The sequence below is a fragment of the Dermacentor albipictus genome, chromosome 4, assembly GCF_038994185.2.
Source record: "Dermacentor albipictus isolate Rhodes 1998 colony chromosome 4, USDA_Dalb.pri_finalv2, whole genome shotgun sequence".
Classification (NCBI taxonomy): Eukaryota; Metazoa; Arthropoda; class Arachnida; order Ixodida; family Ixodidae; genus Dermacentor; species Dermacentor albipictus.
In genome coordinates, this window is record NC_091824.1 from 126,382,384 (window position 1) to 126,400,856 (window position 18,473).

Sequence of the window (18,473 nt, forward strand, 5' to 3'; positions counted from 1 at the left end):
AAGGTAGAAATGCTTACGCATTTCGGATTAAGCGCACCGCCCCTCACATAACCTCTATTAACGTGGTTTTACCACGTGTGAAAAGCACAATTTACTTATTGTAATCCCAAGGTGGGAAATATGTTAAACGACCGTGCCGGCCGCCAGGTTTTAATATGTTTAGCGGGGCATATATACCCTACCGACACACATCCCTCGCCTTTCTTCCTGTGAGAAGTTCCTCAATGAGCATTTATTCTCTTCACTGACCTGGAGTCAGTAAAAGCGTAACATTGCAAATGTGCAGCTTAGCAATAGCCCAGAAGCGTCGATGAATTGTGAGCACGCCAGGGAGATGATGGGCCGCGCCACAATCAACACGGTCTCGTGTCGAGGCGCGCGTTTGTATCTGTTTGCAAGTTGTAAAAGTGCTCACGTACTCGTGTACACTCGTCCCTACGCAATGCATTTGCGACCGCAATATGTGAGCGCGAATGCCGCATTTGTATACAAGTGAAACATTCTGCCACCTTCTCCTTCCCCGGCGTCGCTGAACACCGCAGATCCCCCGGGCCCTGCGGTCTTGGTGCCCGAGAGCGGAGCTCTGCCCCCGCTGAAAGGGCAGCGAGTGACGATGCGCTGTCACGTGAACGACACGGGACTGCCGCCCAGCGTGGCGTTCCGCTGGGAGCACGGGGGCGTGCCTCTGAACGTGACCGGAGCGACGCTGGTCACCGAACCCCTGACCACTGCCACGCAGGGCAACTACTCGTGCGCCGCGGTCAACCAGGTCGGCGTGGGCACGCCGGCGTTTTGGATACTCGACGCCCAGGGTGCGTGCTCCGGACTTTCGTTGCTCCTTTCTATTTTGCTTGCTTTCTTGAATTCAACGACGAGGCATTTGTCACCGCCAGAAGCTTGCTGAGGCATGCAATTGAGGCGTGGTTTCTCATATGCCTCGAGAAATTCTTGCAGCGACAGCACGTTCTTTGCTTCTTTCTAATGTATACGTGACGTAGGAGATGTCCGTACGTGACACTGTGTTTCACCTCAGAAATGGCGGTATCTGTTTCGGCAGGAACATTTGTTCCTTTGATGTGTGGTGTTCCGATATCACAAGTTTTGCGAATGCACTAAATTAGGACAAATACGGCCCACTACGTGTAACTAAGCCTGCGATCTTTTCTTTTTCTCTTTTTTTTCTTTGGTTACGTGCATGTCGAAGTAGATATAAAATTATTCACGAAAACGAGTTCGTCAACATGCTCGCGATGTGGGTGACAGTAAGACATCCACCGATATACGGGAGGATCATTTTTAAAGTATGATTTAATTTTTAAAGATCACCTGTTGCAGATAACATAATTCTAGTTCTTAAGCTGGATTATTCAGAGAGGCGGACATCACTTGCACAATAAATCTGAAAACATATTCAAATCATTATTAAAAATTCACTAATCAACTTCTTAATTAATTACTTTATGGCACATACGACAATTTAGGAATTGTATCGAGTGAGTTTGCAAGCCGTATACACTTAGAACGAATTTCCAGAATGACACCAGTTCGGCAAAAACGCCCATGTCCAGAGTATTGGGTGCACGTGAACAATCCGCCGATGATCATAATTAATCCGGAGTCCCCCATTACGGTGTCCGCCATGATCAAATCGTGGTTTTGGCACGTAACGCCCCAAAATTACAATCATTTAAGCAATGATATTTTGTTAATTCGTTGAATATGTGTTTCAATTTCTCGCGCTAGTAACGTCCACCTTTTCGAGTAATACAGCTCCAGGACAAGAATTACGCTATCTGCAACAGGCGATATTTAAAGGTTCCGCAAAACTTTAATATTATCACTCTCTATAATCCTTTGTTATAGGTTAGATATCCTACCAGGAAGATCATATTTTGCACGGTCGTCGCTCATAAACTGTGGTTCGCTAAAGTATACGAACCTTGAAAAAGTGGATCTTTCGGGTGCCTAGGTAATGGCGTAACACCAGTAATGATTGTAGCATTTGTCAGGTAGCACAACTGAAGGAAGTGAATTAGGTTCTCTGACAAAGAATAACAATTTCTGTCCTACATTTTGGGCATACAGAATGGTAATCACGGTTCTCTGGACACAGCTGAACCGAAACTGCCGCCGCCCAAGTCAACCTTGCATGTGCGCTTGTTCAAAATTACTGTGATAGAATCGTACACATAGGACCGAACTTCATCATATAGGGGGCGAAAATTGTTTTCGAAGATAGAGAGAGAGAGAGAATTGAAACGAAAGTGTCGGGATGATTGGCAGAGGATATCGAGCAGTTTCAAAGCAACGAGTTGTTTTCTTTTCGCATCGCAGCTCTAGGTTACCATGGCAAGGATCAACAGACAGCGACGCGGGCGCACCAAACGTTCCACGCGCTGCGGCACTTCGCCTCAATCAGTATCTCCCTGGTAACACACGTAATTATAAATTAATTACGTGCTGTAGCGGTCGCAGCGCGTGTCTCTTGTCGCTTCATAAAGAATCCCGAGTGACGGACCCGTGAGCGGAAGGTGAAACACAACGTGCTACAGCGCTCTCGCGTATCATGACACGCTGCGCTGCTACTTCATGGGACAGCATGATGCTTTGCGCATACTCGCTTGATATTTCGCTACAGGCAGAGCTTGCCACATGCAAAAAAAAAAAAAGTCGTGTTTAGGCATTGTCGACATGACTCGCCGTCCTTGGCGCTTCACTTTGTGAGATTGAACCGCGCAAGCGTGCTTGTGCCGCCAAGACGGGCCGTATCTAGTCGGGCTGCTCTGAACAGGCCGCGAACATTGCGCGGCGGGCAATAACAAAAGTCATAATTATGTAAGAAAAAGAGGGTCACGTGCAAACGCACACAAGCACATACACACACGCGGGGACATGCACGCACGTCGTTAGAGTGCGGCAACCTTCGTCGAATCGCGTTTCCGAAGCAATACTGCTGTCTTTTCTTTTTCTTTACTTGCTTTTGCGAGATCGGAGCTGTATTTTCTTTCCTTTCTTTTCTTTTTTTGAGTGCCGACGATCACCCCTTCTTTTTATGTAGAAAAGTGAGAAGAGTGCCGTAATTTTTTTTTTTTTTTTTTGTCGACGAGATATATGACGTATGATTCCTCCTGGAGATAATATGAGATCCTTGCTGGAAGCAAGAGCTTCCTGCATAAACTATACCACGGAGTGCTATGTACGTGGGAGGCGCCTTCGTAATTTCCATGAAAGGCTTTGTAAGCTGTGTAAGGAGATGATCGGAGGCACATAGGCGACTTCCACTGGTTAGCTGCTTTAACGTAGTCCCAACAGTCTATAAACCTTGTCTGTGGACGCAGCTAATTCTTAATACATGTGCGCTCGCATGCACGTTAATCCACTAAAGTGTAGGATTTTCTGCCAAGCCTCTGACTGCGATGTGCCACTGCCTTGCCTTGCATATTTTACGTCTACGCTGTAAAGCAACACTCCTTTGATCATTTATTCATTGGGTTCTATTGCGCATTGGTTATAGCGTCAGTACACGAAGATCAAGGATTCGCATTCTGGTTGAGGATACTTGTCTTGTCGCGAATTTCGAAGTGCGCCCGGAAAATTCTGCCTCATTCCTGGTAAAGCTATCTTTTTTCTTTAGAGTTATGTTTATGGTACCGTCAGGCGTTGTCACTTCACTTTTGCCATTGTTTTTTTCACTAGATTATCACTGTTATTAAGTTGTCACTCGATGCAAGGTGCATCTATACAGCACGTGTATACCAAATTTTAAGCAGAAACACTTTCAGCTCCGGTTGACGGCGACCTTCAAATGACCTTTAGCCGAAAGCCAGAGCCGTTATCCGGGCATAACAGAACGAGATCGTCCGGGCAACCAGTCAAAAGGTAAAAAACTGCGGTCTCTGGCTCCTAACCCTTTGTACAGGACCGCATTACATACGCTAGTAACTGCACAAACAAGTTACAAAAAATATTGCTTCCGCCTATTTCCTGATGTTTGTTCACAATATCACTCAAGCTGTAACCTCTACTACGGTGTAGTTTTGTTTGTCATTTCTAACAGCCACGTTCAAAAGGCATGCAGATACAGGGCACCATACACTTCATTGTCATCCTTTGGCACTGAACGCTCTTTTGAACGCCAGTGGTCTTCAGGTGCCTCTACCCAGGGCTTAGCGGTTATGCCTTAGCGGTTATGCGGTTATACCCAGGGCTTGTACTCAGGGCTTAGCGGTTATGGTGTTGCGCTGCTAAGAACAAGGTCGCGGATCTAATCCCCGCCGCGATGGCCGCATTTCGATGGAGGCGAAATGCACAAAAGCCCCTGTCCCATGCATTGGGGGTACGGTAAATATCTCCTGGTGGTCAAAATGAATCTGGAATCCCCCCCTACGGCGTGCCTCATATTCAAATCATGATTTTGGCACTTGATACCCCAGAATTCAATTCATTCTTCTTCTAGCGGAGCAGCGTGCTCTGTTTCCCTGGCGTCTTTTGCTGCCTGTCATGCGGCCTTCAGCTGGTTTTCTTCTTCTAGCTGGGCAGCGTCCATATGGACCAGTCCACATGACGGCGTGGTGCGGTGTGGTGTGGTGGTGTGTGCCTTTGCGAACATGCACGACGCCCACTTTAAGATTGTGGCTAGTATCATATCCAAACAATACACTTTGACGGTTGCCATTTCATGCTTACATCTACTCTAATTTGCGAGAGAGCCAGTAATTTTTCTAACGTTGTGAATTATTGCAGCAAAGGAGACGTGTCTAATCAGGTTATTAGCGTGTCGCGAAGCATGTCGTTTACGTTCTAGAATGTAAGCCAGCACCAGTGATTACTGTGGAATATGCGATCAGTCATGTTTAAATAGCGGACGCACTTCATGCTTGAGTTCAGATTCGACGAGCGATGATTGCTCTTCCAACTACCTTTGTTATTTGTATGCTGCTCGTCTTTGCAAGCAGAAGTTCACCCCATTATGAGTTAAATTCGGGATTCATAGTTTTATCGTTAACTGTTCGTTCACCCACCGTGGTTACTTAGTCGCTAAGGTGTTGGCCTGCTAAGCATGAAGTCGCTGGATCGGATCTCGGCCATGACGGCCGCATTTCGATGGGGTCGAAACGCAAAAACATCCGTGCGCTTAGATTTAGGTGCACGTTAAAGAACCTCAGGGGGCCCAAATTTCCGGAGTACCCCCCCCCCCCCCCCTACGGCGTGCCTCTTAATTAAATCGTGGTTTCGGCATGTTAAACTCCATATTTTTTTAACTAGTTCTTCGCCGTCACCTGCAACTTGACAATACTAACGAAGAAAGATAACCACGAAGGGAATAATAACTACGCAAAGCAAATATCGCCACAAAGCAATTGCGCGTTATTTCTTGACTTCTACAAAGTAAAATACGTGTTGAGCTCAGGTTTCTGGTAAACAAAACAAAAAAGAAAATAAAAAAATAAGTTTAGAGCACTTACTTCAAGGAACGACCACTATACCTGATGCATCGCGTAGATAACGCGTATAAACTATTATCGCAAGTAATCCACGATTCCAAGACGTTCAAATTTCCGGCCCGCGCCCGAAAACCGATTTGTTCGGGAGCTTAACTACCGCGCCAGGGCGAGGCGACCGGTAATCGCTTATCGTATCCTGCAGGAGGCCCATTCAACGGACTGGACAAGCGTCGTCCCGATCAGCAATTAGCGGAGCTTAGGGACGGAATCGCATCATTCATTACCAAGCACGTCGGCGTGCGCACCCGGGGCCGTTCGCGCCGAGTATGGGATACACCCGCCCTCTCCACTAATTCGCTGCAGTGTAGCCAGGGCTGCATGAGCGCGAAATGGCTTGCGTATGTCTCGAGAATGTAATGTGCGTGTCACTGTGTTGTCACAAGATTAACTTCGAGACTTCCCTTCTGGACTTACTTACTTCAGTTACAAGATCATTGCAAGTTACAGTTACAAGTTACAATATTACAAGACAGAGCGAAAAGCGTTTTAGAGAAAGGCAGGCAGGTTAACCGGAGGTAGTTCTGGTTGGCTACCCTGCACGGAAGGAAGGAGTAGGGAGATAATAAGAGAAACGGATAGGAAGGGGAGAGAGAGAAAGAGGGACGAGCACGAACAAACCGCGTACACATTAGAAAGGCGGGAGGCGGCGTTCTTCAAGTCTATCGTGAAGGCTCGTAGACCATAGAAATCTCAGAAACCCAAATGACGCCTTCTGCGCGCATTTTCTTTGGGAGCATTGGCCTAGAGCTTCTGGTTCTGATAGTGGACGATTGTCCAATTGGTCCAGCACTCTGCACATCCCTTGTATCTCTGCACATCCCTTGTATCTACTATAGCGTGGGCAGACACAGATAATGTGTGCGAGCGTCTCATCGCTGTTACATGTGTCGCAAGTGGGTCTGTTTACCGTTCCAATAAAGAAGGCATAAGTGTTGGTAAATGCAACGCCTCGCCACAGACGGTGCAGCATGGTCTGTTCACGTCGTTGCAACCCAGGTGGTAGATGTATGTCCGGAGACAACGAGCGCAAATGACGCACGGTGAAAACATTCGAATACCACAGCGGCAAAGTACATTCAAGGAATATCAATCACAGCCCAGCCGCAGCGTCTGTTCGCGAAAGCGAAATCAGGATATTTTGACCACTTTCATTGGAAGATTGGGCGGCTTCGTCGGCGCGTGCATTCCCGCTGATGTTGCAATGTCCAGGAAGCCATTGAGATTTGATGTTGTGTCCCTTGTCATGACTGCGATAATATATCTGTCGAATGTCCGATCATAAATTGGAAATAACAGAATACGGGAGCATCTCCGGTGCGAATGTTTCGTTATGAGGACTTATCATAATTGGTAGATAGCTAAGACTTTCCCCTCCTTTGTCGAAATTTATTTCCTATAAACTTTTATTCTTCAAACTCTTGTTTGGCCGTACCTAATTACGTAGTTGTACAGAGGAAGTAGGCGTACACTAAGTACAAAGAAAAGAAAGGAGAAACGTTTCTTCAATAGAAGCGAGCGGAAATAGTGGACGTTCTATGTCAGGGAAAATTCGTGACTACACACGTGGCTGCGTTTCTTCATCGCTTCCGATATATGCTCCTGCTATGGCTTCAGCCGTTACGTTAACGTTAACGTTATAAACGTTAACCATCCATCAAGAGCAATGCAGATAGACTAACCCGGCCGACTTGTGTAGGGGCGTTTCTAAGAGGTTTTACTTAGACCTCTAAGTACTCCATGTGAACAGGGAAGAGATATGAACATGCTTGAAGAAAAAACGGGAAACAGAGAAAGACGAATATCTTCGTCTGTAAACACAACTGAACTTGATTTGTTGGTCTCTCTATTGACAGTCGAGATGCTTGCTTTTGCAGCGCCATTACAGCACTTCCTTTATACGTGATAAATAGTTGCGCCTGCAGATTTGGCGCGCAGTTCATTAATATCGCGTGGAGTTGATAGGAACAGAATATTTCCTCGAGGATGGCAGAGACTAGCATAGCTACTACTTCGCTAAAATCAAGGCTAGCATTAGGCTAAAAATACCCTACGCTATAAATGTTCGTAGAAGATAATTGCAGCCAATCCTGAAGCTGGACATGTCATTATCAAAGCAGGCTGGCCAATGGCAAAAGCACTTGCGAACAAAATGCTTGGTTAATTCGGTCCACACTCAAGTACTGCTGAGTGGCGGTACTTTGAGGCCAGCGAGTGACTCGCTGTTTTGTGGCCACATGTTGGGTGTGTTCTTAATTATTTATTTATTGAAAATCCCCAGTGCCAATAGACATCATCGAAAAAGGGGGGGGTGGGGGTGGAGGGACAGCATAATCGAGAATAAAACACAACAGAATTGTGGCTCACGATTTCCACCGCTAACAAATTGCATTCCTAATGGCTGCCGGGGAAAAAAAAGGTTTAAATAAATATCTCCTGGGGACGTATTCCTGAATTTCTGAAGCGTGGTCTCTTTGGGCAGATATCGAATGATGTGGTTGTAAGTACGAGGGGGCCAAAATTCCGCTTTGGTTATTATAAACGTAATACAGGAGCTTGAAGCAAACGTATTTACGATGTTTGCAAAGAGTAGCCCAGCTTAGCTTTCTTCATATATATTGTTCTGTTGTACCGGCTCTACAACCCTTAAGATATCTTGCGGCGTAAGATTGTATTTGCTGCAATAGCTTAATGCGCATTGAATTGGACGGGTCTCACACAGAGCCGGCATACTCGAGTATTGGCCTAATGTATAGGCTTTATTAGCGGCCTACCTAATATGCCTCCTCACATGCTTGAGGGTACTCTGAAGGAACCCAAGTGAAGCAGCGGCTCCATGAACAATACTATCAATATGCGCATACCACGATCCATCCTCAAAAATAAGACCTCAATGTACTAAAATGTCATTTCCTGCCGAATAATTTGGTTATCTAAGGAATTACAAATATTGTTTAAAATAAAAATTATGTGTAGGCATTTATGAGTATTCAAAATCAGTTTGTTCAATATATACACCATGTTTGAATACGATCGAGATCCACCTGCAAATGTGCACATTTCCTCCCATTGGTCACTCTTGCATATAAGGCATAATCATCGGCGAGTAATGGTACAGTCCACTTCATTTGCTTTTAAATATCATTTGTAAGTATAAGGAACAAAAAGTGGCCTAGCACAGATCCCTGCGGGTCTCCAGACGAAACATCGACAAAATAGGACAACCCATTAAGAGGCAGCTTTAGCTCGGGGGCTCCTATCTAAATACATGTAAAAGGAGAATTCGTTTTTTTCGGCAACTACTGCACCAAATTTGACGAGGTTTGTTGCATTTAAAAGAAAAACTTAAAATCTGGTGACTTCTGGTTTCGAGTTAGGTCGCTAATGTTTTATGAAATATTGGCAACAATCGAAAACTTTCGAAAGACGATACTATCAAGTTTACAACTCGGTAAGTCAACAACAAAAAATGATAATACAATTCTGTGAATTGCATCTAATAGTACATATGTTACAAAGGAATGTTACAAGTGATACGTTACAATGAATATAAAAAAAATTTAGTAATATGGAAATACAGCTTTTGTAGAACCCTTGTAACCAACATAACAAATTCGCGTAAGATGTAAAAGGACATATAGAATTTGTCCGCTTATGGTTATCTAATGGATGCCGTTTACAGAACAGCGATATCTGTTCTTGATGCAGAGCTATGAATCTGTAAACTTCGCGCTACCATTTTTTTTAACTGTGGAATATTTGAAAATTGTTTTAATAAAATTCAGGCCCGAAATCGAAATTCCGCTTCCAACAGTCACTAGAATTTAACGTTTTCTTTCAAATGCGGCAAATTTCATTAAAATCGGTCCAAGAGTTATCTCAGAAAAACGTTTTTGTGTTTTACATGTATTTGAATAGGCCGCGTCGGAGTTCAGCCCGCGCTAAAGCTTCCTCTTAAGAACAATGTGGTATTTTCAGGAAGCTAAATAAGCCATTATCCGTTTTTTAAGAGGAGTGTCATTTTTAAGGTTCCCGAGCTTCTGCATTTATATCGGATGGGAGACTGTATCAAAAACCTCTCTAAAATTGAAAATAAACAGTTGATTTAAAACCACATCCAATCAATCTTTATTTTTCATCACGAACAAAGACTGGACCGTCATTATTGCTAAAAGCTACGACAGTAACTTGGCGGGGCCCAGAACACTTTACATTTGTCCTTTGTTGTCAAGAGTGGAGGCTATGTCATAGGAAAAATTCTATCAGTTGGGTAGTGCTCGAGGAGCCTTTCCGGAAACCGTGTTGGTTGTTATTGATAATTCCAACGGACGTAACGTGTTTTACTGAAGCCGTGTAGAAAATATGCAAAAAAATTTCGCAGCACGGCGCCGTGAGCTATACAGCCCTGTAATGGAAGACATCAGCTTTAGAACCATTTTTTGAAAACTAGTACCACGTTAGGTAGCTTCCAGTCGTCGGCTAGCTCTCCATCATTGAGAGCTTTATTTTAGAGCTCACAAGAGGTAATTGGCACCATTTGCGAGCATTTCTTGAGTACTATGCATAACATACCAATTGGCCCTGTAGCATTAGATTCACTAATATTGCAAAGAAGCTTCTTTACACCTTTAAGTGAGATGACCACTGGTTCCATTGCTATACAATTCCCTATAGAGGACTGTAATGAAACGAGATCTCTAACATTAAATGTCGATTTAAGTAAGTGATTAAACACAGACTTATGCTTTCCATCGCTATAACTAACATGTAATCATGCGCCGAATCAACCTGTAGAAAACCGCAAACTATTTGGTTAGCCTGCCCTGCCTTTCCTCCTTATCTCTCTCTCTCTCTCTCTAAGCCAAATAAGCAGGATGCAGAATACTCTTTACTATATCTCTTAAAAGTTTCCATAACTTATTATTATTCAATAAGTCTGAGGCTAACGTGTGAAAATAAGAATATTTGCACTGCAACATTTCTCTAAATGTTGGGACAAAAGACGTAATTTGTTAAAAGTAGGGAGTGATTTTCTTTTGCGATGCTTAAAATACGCTCCCTTGCTCCAGCGTGTAATCTGAATTATTTCTCCATTGATCCATGGCTTTTTCTTTTCTCTTTAATTTATTATTTGAAACCCTGGGAGTGCAAGACTGCGTTAGAATAAATATTCGGTTCTTAAATATCAACTATAGCTCGTTAATGGTTACTACTTTCAAACGTCCTCTGTGATTGGTGCATAATAAAGTTCATGGAAAAGGTAGACCTCACTTAGTAATTTTGGTGTCGGGAGAAATACTGGCTGAACAATAGAGACAACAGCATTATGACTACTTATACGAGGGATGACGCAAAATTTGGATACCAAATCAGGAATATTGCAATACAACATGCCAAGAATATTTGATCCCCGAGTTGGTTGCGAAACACACCTATTGAAACCAAGAGAGCCGGACAAGGCTCTCAATTGACAATAGATTGCAAAGTTCCAATTCAAGGCACAACCGGCATTTTCCCATCTAACATCAATGAGGTTAAAATCGCCAACTCGAATTAAGCACTTAGAAAAGATGCGCAATATTTTGCGCACTGCTCTTTCGTTTTCTTTATAGACGATAATGTTTGGTATCACGACCGTTTGCCAAGTGAGCGGGTACGTAACGGACAGTAGACGTTCAGCAGTCACGATCGATCTTGCACTTCAAATAACTTGAGTTCACAATATATATATACACAAAACGTTTTAACGATAGAACAGTTCGTAAGAGCAAATGCCAGCAAATTGTAATAATGAAAATATCATTATCGAAAGCGGCCAGCCAATGGCAAAAACATACGAACGAAAAGCTCGTGAATTCTGACCCAGATCTTGAATCGACAAAGTAGTTCATAAAGATTAAATACGCTCTCATTATTTTTTTCTGACGTCTGCTCTAATGGATGCTGAAGATAGAGGAAAGGTAATAGCACTAATTTTGTGCCACTGATAATTCGTGTGCGACAGGGAGTTGCGTTGACTACGTGTCACTGGTCGAATGAATCATTTTTCAAACTCGCTTCCCTGCTGCTAAAATTATGAATAAAGCGGCGATCGCATTCGACATGACGTATCCTTCCGCATGCAGTCAGAGCAACTGCGTCGCGACCGACTGTCGTTCGCGGCTGACACGTAGCGATTCACGGAATGCAGCGAGATCGAAACAGATAAGCGACCTAAAGCCGGGTGACAGAAACGTAACAGATACGTTGTCGCAGCACGCGCGACTGCACACCAGAACTGTCCGCTTATCTGCACAGCCGGGCAACGCACGGTAGCTGACGGAAGCACTTCGGGAGGATTCGCAACTCGCGCTGAAGAAGGAGGGAGAGGGAAATGCAGAAGCTGTCTAGGGGATTCGACTGCCACAAAACTCGCCGAGACAACGCAGGGTTCGTTCGGCGCGTCAGCTCCTCGCTCGCTACCACGTACAAGCGCGAACGTATACCGCGCCGTCGAATTCCGTTACCGCTTTCTGCAAATCGGCCTCGCTCGCCGATAAAAGCGTCGCCTCCGGCCGGACCACTTCCGTCACCCTTCTCCGGCCGGTGCAATTTTTCAAACTGGGCTCGCCCTTCCTGTCGTCGTGCTCGGTAATGCTTCCAAATCGCGCGTGGCCGGCGTCCGCGGCGGCGGCGTTCCCGCGGCTATAGCGCACGCGCCGGCGGGTTTTGCTGGGCGATAGCCGTGATTTATTGGTCAGCCAGCGCAGTTCTGAGAGCGATGAACCGTCGTCACGCCTCTCGCCTCCTCCTCCCCTCTGGCTTGCAACTCCGTGCGCTGCCCTTGATTCGTTGTTCGCATCTGGCGTTCTCGTCCGAATCCCATGCACTTCCCAATTATTCCCATCTGCCCTCGTCTGACTGCTTTACGTCCCTTCTGAAAAGAGGGCCCTCAAAAGCACTGCCCATTTTCAGTCTCTGTTAATGCGACAAAATTATAAGTGAACCACACACACTTATTAGGTATCCGCCTAATGGGCCGATCCCGTAGGCACTGCAGTCTAACACAGCGTCTCAAATCGCTAGCTGTCATGAGGGAAGAATCTGAGGAACTGGCACGTGACGTACGCGCCTGATGTTTCAAAGCGCTACTCTGACAAGAGAGTAGTATGCGTGCGATTGCAGCGCAATGGTTAGATCATTGGGCTGCTGTCGTGGAAGACAAAGCTTCGGTCTTGCCATCGGTTACGCATTTATTTTGAGCATTGTAAGCGGACCTCATCTACGTTGGCGGTGTCAGAAAACTTGAAGCATGTTGAGGGAGCACGTCACAGTGCGCACGTAATCGCAAGTTTGGAGGAGATGCGAGGCAGAGAAATGACTCCTTCGATGAGTGAGGCTGCACAAGGTTGCCCATGACGAGCGCGTACTCAGGCGTCGAGACATCACAATATAGGTATGAGATAGTATACTTAGATTGCGCTGCTACGCTGTGGCCTAGCTTTCATTCTCGAGCCTTCCGCAATCGCCGTAATCTTTCTAGTGGAGACATGACGGAGTTGCAACGACGCGGTTTGTGCAAAAGAGAAATATTTTAAACGGTTTTCTTTTTACCGTTATTTTTGCCCGTCCTCAAAGGCTCGCATAGAGCTGCACAATCATTATCGTTGAATTAGCTGCTCGGTTTCAACGGACATAAACAGAGAAATACAGAGGAAAGGAATTCTTTTGATATGCTGGCCACTCACTGCCCCTGTATCTTTCAGCGTGAGTAGCTGCAGGTACGGAAGATAGACACAAAAAATGGGTCTCCAATGCACGGCATGAAGGTAGCTGGACAGTGAAGCTATAAACGACAACTCCAACGATTACCCATTGCGAGGTAGCTTGAAATTATTCGCATGGTGACATTCACTGCACTTTATCTAATTATTAGCCTCAGGTGTTTCGATGCCCTGCGACTTGACTTGGGCAGCTACTTCATGCATCTACAAAGAGTGGACCAGAGTCAAGAGAAATACACATAACAACGCTTTCGCCGCACCTCGTATGCACGCCTCTCTTCAGGAGTCCTCACTATACGTGGCTTTCCCATAGCGCTGTCAAAACAAAAATCAGTTGCTAGGCGGGTTCTTCTTGCATACGAAAGTGTAGTTACATCACTCCCTGCTTCGCATACTACAGTTGCCGCTTCCCGACAAGGGCAGCTTATGCAACCGTAGTCTTTACCGGGAAACACTTGCGGCGAACGCTATGCGCGAAGGCGGGGTTTCTGGTTTCTGGTCGAGGTTTCTGGAGGCAAGCGCCATCTGCTCGTGTTGTAAGCACTCCACCGGCGCATGCGGCACGTGCCTCTTGAGTTTTGCCTACGGACACAACAGCTCCTTTGGGACGTAGAGCTATACAGCTTTGCTGTAAAATAGAGGGAGCATGAATTTGCCATGAATTATCGTCCTCCATGCCCTTATATTTACTCTTGCATCTTCAAATGCGATCAGTTGTTAAAACTTTTTGTTTTATGTCTGTGTCCTTATTTGTAATCGTGGTCCACAAGCTCCATCTTTTCATTGCTACACAAGCCTGGGTAAACTTATAGCTAACCTTCCTGTCTTCCCTTCTCTCTCTCTCGCTTGATTGAATTGACCGCTAATGCTAGGATTCGCAGAAAGTTTAGAGCGGCGATTGCACATTGCTTTAAATTGGAGCGAAACATGAACCATCGCCTGGTAGGCGCAAGCATGCCACTTGGAACATTGTGCCATCTGTGGACGATCACTGGTATCGCTGGAGTGCATTGGTTAGGAACTGGTGAACCAGGTTTACGCAACTTATACGATGATATTAGGTCAAGTACGGACTACTGCTTCCATTCTGGCCGAGATAGGAGGATAGCAAACATAAACCGACAAGCCCATATCGAGCTTCATTTTAGGGAAAATCGTCTTGAGTCATTGTCACGACCTCGCAAGCTCTTTCGGCTGGTCACCCACCGCGGTAGCTTAGCCATGGCTATGGCGTTGTGCTGCTAAGCTCGATATCGTGGGTTCCATTCCGGCCGGTGGTACCGCACCGGCATTCTGCTCGGTGCAGAACTCGAGAACGCTCGTGTAGTTGAATTTAATTGCACGTTAAAGAACCTCAAGTATTGAAAAATATTCGCAGTGCCCCCCCCCCCCCCCCTCTCCCCACCCCCTACACTGTGTGCCTTATAATAATATCATGGTTTTGGCACCTAATACTCTCGGATTTATTTACTGATTTGAAGCGGGTCGAGATGAAACGGTAACAAATTGAGATTGGAAGGAAACTGTATTTGCATGACTGCGATTAGCGGCTGTTGTAGTGTCTATTCCACCAAGCATAAGAGCTTGTTTTCTCTTAATGATTCTTTATATCTGCAGAAATGAAGTAAAAGGCGATGAATGTGTTGTATCTATAGGTACTCGCCACACACACACACACACACACACACGCAAAGAAAAATTCACGAAACTCATACTCCTAAAAAAATCCACTGAATTAACTTGCAGCCATTTGTTCCATCTTTCCAACTCTATATACACTCAGTGTTCGCCACCCCTTTTACTCACAGGCTGTAAACTAAGCAAGCCTGCGCCCCCTCCCCCCTCTTCCCCTTTATTTGTTTATCCATGTATTTCATAACATTTACAGTAGCTGGTCATTAGACGGAAAGCAATTTTGGTAGGCTGTATCGCAGGTAAACTTGGAACCTACTAGCGGAATGACTATGTGGAAGTAGCAGTTCGACAACTGAAACAGTTGCTCGGATCACCGCGGTTTAGTTCGGCTTGCGCTATGCCATTCAGCCTAGTTCATTTAACGTTAAACTAACTCTGCGCTGACTTTCCGCTGGTCACGTTCCAGGCACAGTCGCTACAGAACTGAAAGCTTTTTTTTTTTCACATTGCACCTAAAGTACCTGGAAAAATGTCACGTTCCCGTGAATACTTGCTCTCTGCTACATGTAACGACTGAGATTTCGTGCAGCGCCCCGGAGGGTATTGCGCACTCGGCCCACCGCCCACGTCAATCACGTCTAATGAGACACACGAGCCGACCACCGGTCGTCTGAGTGCAGAAAAAAACAAACCCTCACGTCTAGCACAGCGTTGCGCCAGGGGTTCTTCAATCCCTTGATTATGCAGCGAGAGAGGCTGAAGCGGGAGTGACCTGGAAAAGCGGGGTCTAACCCGACTCCGCGTTTGATGTTGGGTTTACATTGATCGCCATTGCCCCGGGCCCGCCGCTGTCCTCGTTACACTACAGCATCAGAGAGAGATCAGGTTTGCTGTTTTAATACACATACGCGTAGCGCGCGTTCAAAAAAAAGCGCCTTCGATTCCCCTCAAGTACGTGAGCGCTATTACACTCGCTCGTTTTCGCGATGCAGCTCTTACGCTTTCTCACGCGGACTGCCCATCAATGCTTGCCGAATTCCTAAACGACCGTAATCATCTTAATAACAATCATTATAATCACCATCATCATTTGTTTTGCTCTTAGAGGGGCACCAAAGAGAATAAAATAGGGGATTTAAACTATATTAGTAACTCACGTGCTCCTTTACAATACCATAAAAGCCACTTTTATCACAAGAAGAGGCACCGTATGCCGGAATATTTTAAAAGGCGCGAAAGTGAAAAACGGGTGGTGACGCTGCCTTTAAGTTGCAGCACCAACTCGAAGTGACGTCATGGATTTCGACAGCGTATGCTAGGGCGTAGCTAATAATTCATCGAGAAAAATGAACTACAATGTGTTCTGAACGAGACAAAGTCTGAAAAGGGCAAGTTTCAGTTACTCTTACTAGCTAACCCGGCCCAAATACGAAAAAAAGGTTACTTTGAAATCCGTGGCGATACACCGGCGACGGCGTGAAGTCGTCCAAATGGGAGGCTGCCCCAAGCAGCCCCAATGTCGAAGCACAGCTATGGGCTGTCCATCGGGCCCACGATGGAGCAGAGGTTCGGGCTTTTGTGTACCGACCTGGGAGCGGTCCGCTACATACTGACGCGCGTTCGGAAGGACCAGAATAAGGTTTTACCAAACCATACCAGACACCGGAGCAGAGGCTGTGGCGCAGAATTCAAAAGAAAGTTGAACTTTCACCTTCATTTTATCTTCTGGGACTATGTCGAAATTAACTAATATAGAGTTGTGCGAGAATACTTTATTAGTTTAAACTGACTTAGCGCTTCTTTTCAGTCCTCTAAACACAAACTGTAGCACTTGGTCACTGATGGTAAAAAGAAAAGACCAAAGGAAAGTTAGGACAGTACAAACAGCAATAAAATTCATGAGAAAGAAAGAAAAAAAAAACACATCTAAGCGTACGTTAAGCTATCAAGCACGAAGTAGAATCGTTACAATCAAAACCAAAAGTGGGCGGTTTTCAGTTTCGTTGTTGTTCTCAACCAGGCAGATCTCTGTCGTAAGTTTACCTCCGATTCTAGTCGAACATGAAACAACTATAACAACTGTATAAAACTGAGAACGTAAAAAAGTAGTCAATAGTTCGACGGAATAAACGGTCGATATACCGACGGAACACCTACAGCAGCATCAGCGAGAGCAGGACGAGCACGTATTTTCGATTTTGCTACAGCTTTGCGAAAACGCGAGTTGCGTGCTTGTGGGCGAAATTTCGTGCAGCAGTGACCCCTTGTTGTGCACCGCCACTGGTGTATGTGCACCACCACTGGTGGATGGATGGATGGATGGATGGATGGATGGATAGATGGATGGATGGATGGATGGATGGATGGATGGATGGATGGATGGATGGATGGATGGATGGATGGATGGATGGATGGATGGATGGATGGATGGGTGGATGGGTGGATGGGTGGATGGGTGGATGGGTGGATGGATGGATGGATGGGTGGATGGATGGATGGATGGATGGATGGATGGATGGATGGATGGATGGATGGATGGATGGATGGATGGATGGATGGATGGATGGATGGATGTTATGATCGCCCCCTTTGGAACGGGGTGGTGGGTTGCGCCATCAAGCTCTTGCTATTATACTGCCTAATGTCCTACCTAGGTTAAACAATAAAAAAAAGAACGCTATGAACTTCCACAACCGAATTTTCTGATCCCCTATTGTGAACTGTGCTTTTTTACGTCTCCGTTTTTTGTCGTTTCCCTACTCTTATTCCACCAGTCCTCCAATCGCCTCTTAATAATCCCTATTGCCAGACATGTTTACTTTCCCACTGCTCTCGCTGAACCCAAGGGCTTCAGGGAGGCCAGTGGTGCCTAAATCGACCGCTGGGTAGACGTCTTCACATTCTAATAAAGCATGCTCCATAGCTTCATACTTTACCGCAGCAAGCACATGCTTCTTCTTCCTTCTTATATCTCGCTTTATAGGTGCGTGTTCTAAGGCATCCAGATCTCGTTTCGAAAAGTAATGAGCTTCCCTTTGAGTTATCATAAATTGTTTCTTTCTTGATTTCGTTTTTTCCTGTTAAGTAGTTACTCATGGCAGGTTTTTTTTTTCATTGCCGCCACCCATGAGATAATTTCTCCCTGTCCCCTTGCAGCCCCGCCGTCCTTCCTGCGCTCGCTGCCGGCTACGGGCGGCAGCCTTCGCAACGCTACCGCCGTGTCGCTCGAGTGCGTGGTCGAGTGCGATCCGGTGTGCGACGTGCGGTGGCTTCGCAACAACGAGACGCTCGACGAGTCGCCCTTCTTCCACGCCAGCCAGGCGGTGCGGCCAGAGGGTGGCGGACACTTCCACTCGGTCGCCTCGGTGCTCTCGTGGAACATGAGCCAGCTGCCGCCTTCCTCGTTCGACTACAACACCTTCACCTGCCAGAGCAGCGAGAACGCCGTCGGGCCCGGCGTCTCCAGCACCATGCTCTTCCGTGTAGAGTGTGAGTACCCCGTTGGCATTCTCGAGCGCTGACGACCGCATGTGCGGGAGTTCATCTTCACGCTTCGCGCATAGGCTCAATTTTG

General features: G+C 45.8%; 1 protein-coding gene and 1 long non-coding RNA gene across 4 annotated transcripts in view; one reads left to right on the plus strand and one right to left on the minus strand.

Moving 5' to 3' along the window:
* LOC135899532 (hemicentin-1-like) overlaps positions 1-18,473 on the plus strand; it is a 237,907-nt gene that overhangs the window by 177,483 nt on the left and 41,951 nt on the right. For all 3 annotated transcript variants that reach the window (XM_065428813.1, XM_070537558.1, XM_065428811.2), the window contains exons 7-8: positions 543-812; positions 18,056-18,388. In XM_065428813.1, the coding sequence (XP_065284885.1) occupies positions 543-812; positions 18,056-18,388 (603 nt within the window). The remainder of the gene's footprint in view (positions 1-542; positions 813-18,055; positions 18,389-18,473) is intronic.
* Positions 1-18,473, minus strand: part of LOC135899536 (uncharacterized) — a 129,713-nt gene that overhangs the window by 102,355 nt on the left and 8,885 nt on the right. The gene's annotated exons all lie outside the window — the stretch shown is intronic.